General features: G+C 34.5%; 1 protein-coding gene across 1 annotated transcript in view; it reads right to left on the reverse strand.

Moving 5' to 3' along the window:
• LOC100891083 overlaps window positions 1-11,230 on the reverse strand; it is an 18,668-nt gene extending 7,438 nt beyond the window's left edge. The window contains exons 1-3 of the mRNA XM_011669811.2: window positions 10,510-11,230; window positions 3,410-3,616; window positions 1,087-1,242 (exon numbers count right to left, since the gene is read on the reverse strand). Of these exons, the coding sequence (XP_011668113.1) occupies window positions 1,087-1,242; window positions 3,410-3,600 (347 nt within the window). The 5' untranslated portion in view covers window positions 3,601-3,616; window positions 10,510-11,230. The remainder of the gene's footprint in view (window positions 1-1,086; window positions 1,243-3,409; window positions 3,617-10,509) is intronic.
• Between the last annotated feature and the right edge of the window lie 2,257 nt (window positions 11,231-13,487).

Consider the following 13,487-nt stretch of genomic DNA (forward strand, 5'->3'; position numbering starts at 1 on the left):
AGAGATAGAGAGAGAGAGAGAGAGAGAGGGAGACAGAGACAGAGACAGAGACAGTGAGAAAAAACGAGAGACAAAGAGAGAGAGAGAAAAGAAGAGGAAGATAATTATGAGAGCGAAATAGAGGGAGAGAGAGAAAGAGAGAGGGATAGGTGGAAGGGAAAGATCAAGACAGGGGCAGAGAAGGAATCCCAATCCAAGTAGATAATAGATAATTGCACATAGTTCATCATTCAAGGGTTGAAAAAAAGTAATTTAACCAACTCTCCAAACATGTGAAATGAGAAGGCGGGGGAAAGAGGCGGGAGGGGTAGTAGTAAATTCTCAAAGTACTTATTTAGCATTTTAGGCCATCGAAGTCGGTTACTGGCGGTGCTAATCATTACTGAAACATTTTTCCTATTCGAATAGGGTTCACAGTCCTTATAAATACTTCTCTTTTGTACTGTTAGACATTAATGAAGATGGGGCTAATGATTTGATTGCTTTGATATTTTTTCGAGATTAAGGAAACATTAAATAAATGCGAGGCCTATTTGATTGTCAGCTAATCAGAAACTTAGGAGACATGCTCCCCTAAAAATAATCTGCCCTGCCCCATTCCCGCTTTTTTCGACACTATTTCCGTTTCCTTTGAGATTCAGTTAATTGCTGTAATAAACATATACAATCAGGATTACAAAAATTAACATTAACAATGCAGTAAAAAAATAACCCGCTCTTTCAGCCGTCCACAAAAGAGAGAAATGTACACAGAAACAGCATATTTTGTTCGCGTTCAATCTTCCTATTCAACGGATTGATATAGAAACGTATAATTTTATTCAAAATCGATTTGCATCGACTTCTCCAGACACTTTTACTAAACGCAAGTCCATACATTCACAAGTCTGTATTTCCTCCAATTATTCAAGGATTAACTTAAAATGAAAATACGTCTTAAATAACCTGCTTCTTATATAAAGTATTTTTACACTTGATTTTTATCTTATAACGTCATTTGTTACGTAGCGGCCGACAACTAATCTACTGCTTCAAAAAAGTATCTGCATTTATTATTCAGACATCAAAATGAATAATCCATAATACCTCTTTTTTGGATCCACTTTGTTCGATACATGACGCTTCGGTGATGGCCTTGGTTTTGGTTTGGGGGAATTAGTCCCCCTTTTTCCCTCAGCTCGCGATTTGACTTCTTTGGGAGCCTTTCCATTTCGACCATTTTTCTGTTCAGTTACCATGTACCTAACGATTGCAGAATGAATAGAAAAGCAATTATTAAAGGGGAAATCTACCCTGATATTGAGTTAGTTCAGTAGATGCAGACAAATGAAAGAAAAATTTCGGTAAAAGTTTGAGCAAAAATAGATTTAAAATAAGTTATGAACTTTTGAAGGTGCGATCAATCAAACAAAAACTAAAGAAACTCTGCAACTCACTGATCTGTTTATCACATTTTTCTGCTGCTATTAAAACCAACTTATTATCAGTGTGGAGTCCCCCTTTAAGTGACTTAATAAAGAGTCATTAATGACCATGCTGCACACGTACCCGGCAGAACCGCCTTTCAGCCGTTGATTGCTGATGCTTATGTTTTCTACACATGAACAGCAATAATAATATGTATAGTTTACACCTCCGCTATTTTTCTGCCGTTTAATATAATGCAAATCCAATTTATTACTTCATGTACATTTTATACACGATTACATATATCAAATGCGATATAATGTATTCTGAAATTGTTTGATAGTTGGTGTCATTTTTCAAAACCAAATGAAATCTTTATCTGGCGAAATGCAATTCTGTCTTGTTTGTATTGATACAATCATTCCTCTTGTACCACGTCTATAAATATCCGACAGGTGATGGAAACATAACCCACATCAATTTAATTTATTTATTTCTGACATTATTTTATACATCTATACATGTTCACCAATACTGGTGTACTATCTTCCATGGGGCCCAGTTTGGTAACAAGACAACCCAATAACAATCATGAATATAAATTGATAAGAGTAACAGAACAAAACACAGAAAACAAAATAAGTAGAATCATATTATATACGAATTCTTTGGTATCCTACATGTAGTAATAAATGTTGCAAGAAACTTTCTACGAGTTTTGCATGCGAGCCACAACAAATACAAAATCAAGATCATACAGGTATTGTCAACAAAAATATCATTGGTTACTTTGATCATAAATAACCCCCCCCCCCAAAAAAAAAAAAAAAAAATAAATAAAAAAATAAAAAAAATATATGATTCCTAATAACTTTTATAAATGTAACGCTTCCTGGGAGAAATTTTAATTATTTATACATATTTGTGGCTTACATCGATCAATCGATCTTATTTACTGGGTGTAAGCCACGAATATGTTTAAATATGATTCCTCTCATGATTTGCTTGTAGATGATGTACGAGATAAGGAACTCTCTTAATGCCATGGAAAAAGCTAGGATATCTCTACTGAATTACTTTTCCATTGCATGACCTATTGTGGTTAACTTTTAAGAATAAAGCCAGTTTCCAAGAACTTCTTCGAAGGGACAGAAATTCTTATCTATATAATGTAAGTGCAATTTTGTGTCTTCTCTTCGAAGACAAAATACATGGTCTCACGAAAAGCACTTCTTTATGAAAGGCCTATAGAGAAATTAAGAATTTATGGGAAAGATCACAGGTCATTGAATTACCTATATTGACTCATAAAAGCAATCCTATTTTCATCTGCAACAATTTCTAATCTCAGATCTCTTACGTTGTTGTATTCTTTGGATTTTAGAGGTTAGAGCTTGATTAATTATCAGCAAGCGCCGTCGGATAAATTTTCTAGATATTAGGAGAAATTCTTGTGAAGAATAATATTTGTTCCATTCTTTTGACCTCAACTCTCAAACCAACAATGCCTAAGGAAGGCTATACGATAAGGTCATCGTAGGCAGCATCGAAATGAATATTGTCTGCTTACAAGTTGTTCTCTACGGTTCTTCATTATATTCCGTACATTATAACACTTTCTCTATACACAAATAGAAATCATACAAGGACGACGTTATGGGAGAAATATAAATATGTTGACAATATTTTGACGGCCTTGTAAATGAGATGAAATCTTGAATACCGCGTCTCTGATGGGGTAAATTGAAAACTTGTATATAAAACGTGCTCACGTTATATCTATTGATTTTAAGGACCGTCTGTTACTGAAATATCCGTTTTCAACCGATGTTTGATTGTTAATATCACACAGGGCTTCCATTTGTTACCATGCTTACAGTACCGATAATCATTAGCAACTCAATATTACAAGCGGAAAAAGCAAAAGACGTATATAATTTCCACTGAGTCTACACAGATAGGAGAAAAGAACCCTTTCAAAATAAAACGAATAATTAATTACCTTTGTTGGTTATTCGTTGATTTGGTTCCGATCGCCATGGTGCATGTTCCATTAGATGCTGGAGTTTTATTGCTTTCTCTCTCTTTGCTCATCCCTTCTTTTTCAACTCCATTGCATGGTAGATGGAGTCCGCCATTATGTCCCTCCGTCGATGCTTTACCGTGGATGATGTTTGCATTATGCGTCTCCATGGTGATACGAATCCGGCTGGAAAAGAGGGATTGGATGAACAGAAATTAATATATTGACAATTTTCGCCCCCCTCTCTCTCTCTCTCTCTCTCTCTCTCTCTCTCTCTCTCTCTCTCTCTCTCTTTCCCCTCTCTATCTCTTTTTCCTTCTCTTCCACTTTTCGCCTTTTCCTGTGTAAACTCGATTCATTATTGCCTGTCAAACTCAGGGTAATGAATCGCAAAATAAACAATGGATTAATAAATAGCATATACTTGCTGTCATACCGACAAGTCACGAATCGCACTTCGAAATTAACATTTGACTGTCAAGTGATATACCTGTAGCAGTGGGGTAATAGCTTATTACTATTGTGTAGCATCAGGGTTCATACATTATAAATTAATCGAAATATATTAGATCTCGTGATATAAACAGTGCGATAGTAGATAGCTACATCTTAAGTTGTGGTAGAGTAAGGAAAAAAAAATGATTAGAAATTAAACTTGATTAATAAATATCCCAGTTCCACCCTTTTTTTATTCGTATATTCTCCTTTAAAAGAATGTAAGCATTATCTTACTAGTATATCTTCAGAACCATTCATCCGATATACCAAGGACAGGTCAACAACTTTTAAAGTGACTCGGTATTGTTGAAGGTTGATGAAAAAACTGCTTGTTTTTGTATGAAATGTTACTTATTATATTCCTTCTTCTGTTCTAACCCTCTAACATGCAAAAAATCCTGAACAAATTCTCAAACCACAAAGATAGTTATGGTTTTCTTTGAAGGCGTCACTGTGCGACATCCTCTTTAAAGTAAATTTACCCAACCATTTTTGAATTTTCCCAACCGTTTTTGCATGAAAATAAGACATGGGACAGGCTTTTTAAAATCTTGGAACATTTAAATGTCTACTATATAGAGCCAATTCATTGCTTTGTTATGATTTATATTCACCTAAAATGTAAATAAATTGTAATAATAATTATAGTTCGGAGAATTAAGAAATTGATCAGTTTTCCCAATTTTCATCAATAATGGTCTGTTTTCACTCAAACTTTCAGATTATCTTTTATTTTACAGCTAGCATTGAATGAAGTCACTACCTTAGCATCATTTTCTCTCATCTGAACAATGTTACCAAGTCCCTTTAAGGGTACGTCGGTTCTTCCTTGTATATACTCAGAAAAAGAAAGATAAAAATGCCTGATCCATGACATGTCATTATTAGATTCCCCTCTCAATCTATACATCTCCCACTCCTTTCCTCGTCCATCCATCCGTCTTTCGATTTCCTTTCTCGCTCCGAGCTGATTTCCCTTCATTTAACATTTATTATAGCGCCTCCAGCTCAATTGCCTTTTTTCTCTTAGAATTTTCTAACCAGAACCTCTCATTTATTATGCTGATTGAAGTTTGTTCAACAGCTGAATAAATATCAAATAACAAACGCAATCATGTTGTGCTTTGTTAAGTAGCTAATGTTATATTCGTACCTGCATCAGTTTCTTACTTAGGCTATTTACTTTTCATTAGGCACGTTAGGTTAAATGGCATAAAAACGAGTCCATTTGCATTTCTTGTCAGATGTCTCTTTGGTGCTGTTGTCATGGCTTTGAGCCTCTGGCTACCAGATGCGAGGACAATGTTACGTCAATTAGGACAATAGCGCTTTGAATCGAAACGTATCTGAAGCGCAGGAAGAAAAAAAAAATGCAAATTACCATCATTATTCCTGTAGCCTCGATCAATACGGGTGAACGGGAATGGGTAGGCCATTTTAGCGCTAAAGGTATCAAATTCTGTATGTTGTGACTTTTTGCACGTGGTAAAAAAAGTCTAACATTTAGAGGTAACTTTGTCTGAGCGAGCATCAACAGCATGCAAATTATACTTGAAACCTGCACTGGGCCAACGACTCATTTTCAGGATGGGGCTGGGAGAGGGATGTTGATAATAATCGACATAATTCGCTACAAAATTACTGGGATGGGCGCCCCTGCCCCTAAATCAACATCACCGACCCTGAGTCTAAATGCAATGATCGGAAACTTGATTTTAAATAAATAAACACATGATTTATACTTAATTTTGAGACATTATGAAAACATGCATCTAAAGATGTTTCTTTTGTACAGTTTCTCTTTTAAACGTTAATATTCCTCATTCTGTCCGGGTCATAGGTCACGTTGGTGATGAGTTGTCACTCCGTAGTATATCATTCACATGATCTTCATCTACCTGACAGCTATAATGAAATAAGATGCACGGCTCAGCGAATATCTGTTTCATCCAGTTGTTATATTGTCATTCTCTCTGAGAACCCGTCTTGCCTCCGAAGACAACAAATCGAATCTAGTTTGACGTACGCTACAGTGACTTGTAAATTCGATAAAGAAAATATCTTTATCTTTAGAAATATCCGTTTCCTTTTTCGCTATATATTTTGCTCTCCTTTAGCTTTACCATGCTTTTACCTCTCCCTCAGTATTTGATATAATTTATATCAATATTTTTTACTTTTCACCTTGTATTTTATGATATTTGACTTTTATGCCTCTTTCATTTTTGTGAAACCTTTATTGACTTGAATTGAATTGATTACTTTGCAAATACACAGCCCTTCGATGCTGAAAATTAAAATATCAAGAATTGATAGCGAGTCGCATTCATTCAACAAGTAATTGCTGCACGACTCGAGTTGATTGCATTGATGGTGGTGTGCAATTTTTATAATGGAAGTGCTGCATTAAAAATTCATGGTTTATGTCGACCTCCGTGCTATATTGAGTATCACGACAATAGTTTTCATCTACCTGGAATCCCTGCTAAATTTTCCGAGGGAATAACGATAGTCGGAGGGAAATTCAACCTTGTTCTTGCCGGTGAAGTAACGGCAAACTTGGGTCTTGTTAATAAACAAAAGGTTGGTTCAATTATTACTTAATGTGACATGGGAAATGGACATGGTTATTTCTGGGTGCATTTCGTGTGATGCATTTATTCTAATATAAACATCGACTCTGCAAGCACTCTCAAGTTACAACGAAGAACAACTGGAAATGTATTTGATGAATTTCTAACATATTTACCAATTGCAGATATTGGTTTTCCAATACGTATTTGTGAAGATGAAGAAGCGAGGACTCCTCTTGTTAAAATAGCGCTAATGTTGATTAATAATCATAAGCCGCTAGTACAGCTAAAGTACAAGTATATAGCAATTAGCATAATGAGTATAATATTGGAAGCTAATGAGTCACTGAATTACACGGCACTTTGTTCATTACAGTGTTCCAAACCAGCGTTCGGGTGTTCAGGTGATAGCCTTTATACCAACAACTTCCTCAGTATAAATGGAAAACGTATACATAATACAAATATGTTATATAGGATCGAGGAATCGTTCATGATTGTTCACATTACATGTCATAGATATACAATTGGGTCGGGGCCATGGGTGGAGACGTGTTTCGCAGTATGCATGATTAATGACAGTAATATGGGTATTGAGTTACCAAACCATCACATTACATAGTTTCATTATTAGAAGAGACTTAGATTTTAAAAGAATACTATTTTATGGAAAATAAAAGCATGCAATATCAACAGTGTTTTGCTACAACGATTCCACATCTAACACAGATCGCACAATTCTAAAGTGGAGCTAATAAGCTCAACTTTAATCTCTACGATTACCGTAACGAGATCACGGTTCTAATTTTACCGTATACTAGTTATAACAATCAAGCTTCCATTATCTGCCTACTTATCCAGGTCAAGGGAATTATTCCAAATAAGAGAAGGGTGTGGGGAAGGAGGGGGGGGGGGGGCAACGTCGGCTTCTCGCTGAACTGGATACTCCCGTCATTGTAGAGTCGTACTAACAGAGCGTATTTTATTTTGTCCGTTTAAGTATACTGTAACAGTGAAAAAAGGCAGAGGAGTGAGGAATCGTCGGAAATAACCTTAATGACACAAAAAGGGAAATTATGTTTATGAGGAAAAACATCCTTAGATGACTGATTGGGAGTTGGATAGTTTTCGCTGTTTGTGCAGACATATCTTACTTGTTCCATTAAAGCTGAATTTTGCTGGTGTAAAGAGTGCATTTAGAAATATATTGGCCTGAAATGATTCTAAAAATAATTTTCATGCAGTAATTCTATTGCGATTTCAAGGAAGATTGCGTTATTTGTTTGACTTCGCATTTACTGGAGCCTTACGTTCCACGGTAGAGCTATCTTGATTTTGCCATTTTCTTACTTGTTACTCTTATATTAGCTATGCATACAAACATATCCCGTGAGTGATATATACTACAATAATATTATTGTGTAAGATCGGTTTGAATCTGGAAACTTCTGTTTTACGATATTAAAAAGTCAAGAATAACTTCTTAAAAGGGATAAATACGTTTGGAATTTTCCAAATTAGATATGGACCTTCTAACACAATAATAATAATAATAATAATATGAATTTATAACGCGCATGTATCCGAAACTTCCGATCAAGGTGCGACAGAAATGAATATGCAGATTATACAAAACAGATATTTTTTCTACACGTAATTGAAATTAAATCTTATTAAATTGAGTTCCAACACTCGCTTAGATAAACAGGAATTCAAATCTTATATAAACAGAAATTAAAGTATTGGATAAACAGATATATAAGCATAATACAATTCAACATAATATAGTTCTTTAGGTAATGAAACTTAAACATCTGATAAATAAATACCCTTTCAACTGTGATATAATTTGAGTTACGATTAATTGTATCAACCCAAATTAACCATATCTCCTTCAAAGAATCATAATTGTACAATAAAGGTAAATTAATAATGAATTTATTTTACAGATAGATCAAAATAATGTATGGTTTAAATTCTATACATTGCGACAAGAAAGGAGATCAAATAGATTTGATAGAATCATGACTATTGGTTGTCATTCGATTTCTACGCTACAGGCCCCTGCATGTACACAATTCTATTCGGCAGGAATAAGATTTGTTTAGGATGAGAGCAGGATGATAGCTGATGAGCTATCCTATCCAATAAGTCACGGCAATCCCGCAATATGCGTGTCCTCAATCAATCCAACCGTCAGGTCAATGCACATTTTCCTGCCGTCGAAACGATGATTGTATTATTCCGAAGGTCCGTCAATACATTTATACGAATGTTTGTTATTCTGAAGTATCGTTTATTTTGAAAGTTTGTTGTTCTGAACGTGCATTATTCCTACAGTTTGTTATTCTGAAGGTTCGTTACTCCGAGTTTGTTATTGTGAAGGTTCGATATTCTGGAAGTTTGTTATTCTGACGGTTCGGTATTCCGGAAGTTTGTTATGCTGGAGGTTCGGTCTTCCGATTTTTTATTTTTGTATTCCGAAGGTTCTTTATTCCGAAAGTTTGTTATGCGAAGGTTCGTTATTCCGAATGTTTGTTATTCTGAAGGTTCGATATTCCGAAAGTTTGTTATCCCGAAGATTCGTTATTCCTTAAGTTGTTATTCTAGAGGTACGGTATTCCGAGAAAAAAAAATATTCGGAAGGTTCTTTATTCCGAATGTTTTTTATCCTGAAGATTCGTTATTTCTTAAGTTTGTTATTCTGAAGGTTCGGTATTCCGAATATTTTTTTTACATTCCGAAGATTCTTTATCCCGAATGTTTTTTATCCTGCAGATTCGTTATTTCTTAAGTTTGTTATTCTGAAGGTTTGTTATTCGGAATGTTTGTTATTGCGAAAGTTCGTTATTCCGAATGTTTGTTATTGCGAAGTTTCGTTATTCCGAATGTTTTTTATCCTGAAGATTCGTTATTTCTTAAATTTGTTATTTTGAAGGTTCGGTATTCCGATTTTTTTTTATATTCTGAAGGTTCGATATTCCGAAAGTTTGTTATCCTGAAGATTCGTTATTCCTTAAGTTTGTTATTCTGGAGGTTCGGTATTCCGAATGTTTTTTATCCTGCAGATTCGTTATTTCTTAAGTTTGTTATTCTGAAGGTTCGTTATTCCGAATGTTTGTTATTCTGAAGGTTCGTTATTCCGAAAGTTTGTTACTCTGAAAGTTCGTTTTTTCGAAAGTTTGTTTTTGTAAAGGTTCGTTATTCCAAAAATTGTTTGTTTCAAAGAAGGGTTGTTGCTCCTACAATATGCAAGAATTTCTTACTTCCAAAAAGAATACCTCACTTTCCAAAATACAAAAGGCACGATGTAATAAACTCAAAAATGTGAATAGGTTAATTTAATGAAAAAAAGGTTCGTTACTTCAATAGATACAAGACCTTGATGCATTTTCGGATGAAAAATCTTTATTTGATTGTCGGAATGAAATAATTCTTGCGCATTAAATTACGAGGCCTGATGGCCTAAAAAGCTATACACGGGAAATTGGAGCCGCTACATTTTCGATATTCAGATGTTTCCAAGAATTGTGCATACACAGTGAAAACAGGTTTACAATTTCGTAGGAAATCATGGTGGCTAAATGTTTGCATGCTCTCTTTTCTTGAAAATATCAAATTACAGGCTTGTAACTTTTTATATATCATGTTTAATTCCTGTATGATTCATACTAAAAACGTTAGCAATGATGGAGGGGGGCATGGATGGTATGGAGGTAAGCAAAAAAAAACATGATATCGGGTACAATTTACCCAATTTTGTGTTAAACGTTACCCAATTTCCTTTCCTTTTAATAATCCAACTATTCTAGAATGTAACGGTTTATCATGTATGCGGTGCACTTTTGTGTATTCAAATAATTCTTTTGAACAGTAATGATAAAATCCAATATAGTTATCAAAGATAATAAAACAGGATTCCTGCTGTAAAGATCATAAGCACAAATTTACATTATTCTTAAAATAATTAACGGATTCTACGACGACGAAAAAGCTTGATATTCTTACCTCTTTAATCTTCTGCAATCCCAAAACAGACAGTCAGATTAAATCAGATGACGTATCAACACCACGGTATGTCAAGACCTGTACGACTTCGGTGAGGAAACAATAACAATGCTTGTTTTAATTTCAGGTAGAATGTTAAAATGTTCTGCAGCAGAGATGATCAAAACTCAATCCAGCTTTCCCTTTCCCTATCTTCAACTAGTAACCGTTCGAAGCTTCCTCATGTTGCTAGTGGTAACTCTCATCCGAACATTGCTAGCATCTGCTTTTCTCATGAAAATGCGTTAAATCCATGAATAGGGACATACGATCTCCCTTGTACGTTGGCTGGGTGTATACAATGCCCTCATAGGTTGAGCGATGTTTATTAGTCTAATGCTATAATGATTGTGGCAGGCTTTCGAAGCAAGATCCGTATCTCGAACGAGTGATGCGGGATGGATGCGGGATGGCGCCTAGCTGCTACATCCTCAATGCTTGGTGATGTGGGATGCACTATATAGTATGTCTTTCTGGTTGGAGGATTAGCATTACACGATTGTATGTAGAGTCGGTTGATCCTAATTGAATTCACGTTTATTTCATTTCCTTTTTTTCTCTCTTTCTCTTCTCCTTTCTATTTATTTCAAATTCTATTTTCTTTCCCTCTGTAGTTGTTATTCGTTATCATCTGTATGTGCCTCACTCCAGTTCGTTCCCTTGCTTTCTTTCTCTCATCTTTCCCTCTCTTCCTCATTTTCTTTTCAAAATTGCTCTTACTCATTTCGTTTGTTATCCCTAATCCTCTTTCCAATTCTGTTCCATTCTTATCCTCTCTCCCTCTTTCATTCTCCACACGACTCTGTCTCTCTCTCTCTCTCCCTCCCTCTCTCCCTCATCTTCTCTCTTTTTCTCCTTCGCCCTATTTTTGTATCGAATTTTGTTCATTTTAAATGGTTAATAGAAACCACCTTGGTGAAAAAGCTTTCCAGAATGTCTACTTTTCTATTTATAAAACATAATGAATGTAACTACAGGCAAGGACTTAGATTCCCTTTGATAATAGAAAGCTTTTTGTTTGTGGCAAAAGAGTCTCTCTCTTTATGTGAGTGGCCATGATGTTTGTCTTTATGATGAAAAATATGTATCCCTAATGGCTGATGGAAATTTAATACACAACCTTGAATGGTAAGACATTGTTGCATCTTCATCAACTGCTTTAAGTTAGGCGTCAATTCTAATTCGAATGCTGTTAATTGCTCACTTAGCTGGACGCATTAGTGAGAAATGTATTTTGAAGGGATAATATTCACCATATGAAGTGCGTAGAGGAACCGGTATAAAGAGATGATATTTTTTAATTCTTATCAGAAGAACGATATTCCGTTTTTAATATCTCGACGTGTGTTTACATACATAATTTTGTTATTTTTAATTCCGAAACTCATCATAATAAACAATAACACAATATAACATAATCAAAGACTTATAAAATTATTGTTACAATAATAGAATGATAAACGGTTGGAGAGTCCATTTCAAAGCCATTAACCTATTGAATCTGTTCTTTCCTGGAGGCCATATATTCTTCTAATAATAAGTAATGATATTTCAAAATAGTAAGGCTTGATTAACAATACACTGTACATGTACTAAACTAAACTAAATTAAATTAAACATTACAACAACAAAAATCATTAAAATCTATTCAAATATCCCCTCCCATCCCTAATGTAGCCATTAGTGTCATTATAATAGTGAAGCGAGGTTACATACAACATCAAAGGCTTTACTTTGGCAAAATAATGGATATGGGTCTGAATGTTAAACTAACTACTAAATCTGCTTTTATTTACTAAAATTGACATTCCTAGATGTGCTTTCTCGAACTCAATTGAATTCAATCTATCATGCCCTTTTCCCTGGAGCAATGTCTCTCTGCGATGATATGAGAATGCACCCATAATCTAATTTAGATATTTCTGATGTCTTTTCTAGTTCTTCAGACACAACATCTAATATCTCTTGACGAGCAAGCACAAATAGTTGAGGATGGTCAAGCTTGATTGCAAGCTAGCATGCTGCAAATGTTTTATCATGACAAAGGCTATGGTGGTTCCATTTCTCATTCGTACTGAGAAACGGAAGATTAAAAAAAAATCTACTCCTACGTAATCAGAAGAAAAAATATGATCTTAATTCTGCAATAATTACATGGAGTATGGAGACCCTACTTCAATTTATTGTCTTCGAACGAGTATGGTGATTTAAATGCAATTTTCTTATCTTTTTTTTTTTTTAAATTAATTAATTAATTTTTTATTTATTTATTATTTATTTATTTTTTATGTATTTATTATTACTATTTTTTTATATATTTTTTATTTATTTATTTATTTATTTATTTATTTTATTTTATTTATTTATTTTTTTTTTTTTGGGGGGGGGGGTCATCTTTGTTATCTTGATATCTTTGGGTCTGGACCATTCACAGAACATTGTATATACAAACCCTAAACTGCTAAACAATCAATTACATTTTTTGATAGTCCATATATACGTAACGAATGTTGAGCTATTATTCGTCACATTAAAAATAATTCATTAAAATCCTTTAAAAAAAAACATAGAAAAGGTTACGAACAGAAAACATTCATCTTTTTCTTCCGCATACCATAGGAACCTGAAACTGAGATTAGCTTCCACAACTGAATCAGTAACTAGGCCAACTGAAGTAAATAATTATATTCTCTAAATAAGTCCCAGAATTCAAGATAACCGCATCATCCTGCGTGTTAAGCGCATTTAAGTTGGAATTACGGGTAGATAATATTAGTATCGATTCTTGTCGGTCGCGGACAGTGGCGTCGATTTGAAGCCCGCGGTGACCAGTATGGGTATACATGTACACTGCAGATATAAAATGCACTTTCAGTAGATAAGGATCGTGGCAAAGAATAAACGCTAGTAATAAAAATTGCAAATACAGGAACAAAATG

This window comes from Strongylocentrotus purpuratus, unplaced genomic scaffold (genome assembly GCF_000002235.5).
Source record: "Strongylocentrotus purpuratus isolate Spur 01 unplaced genomic scaffold, Spur_5.0 spur5_scaffold_7, whole genome shotgun sequence".
Lineage (NCBI taxonomy): Eukaryota > Metazoa > Echinodermata > Echinoidea > Camarodonta > Strongylocentrotidae > Strongylocentrotus > Strongylocentrotus purpuratus.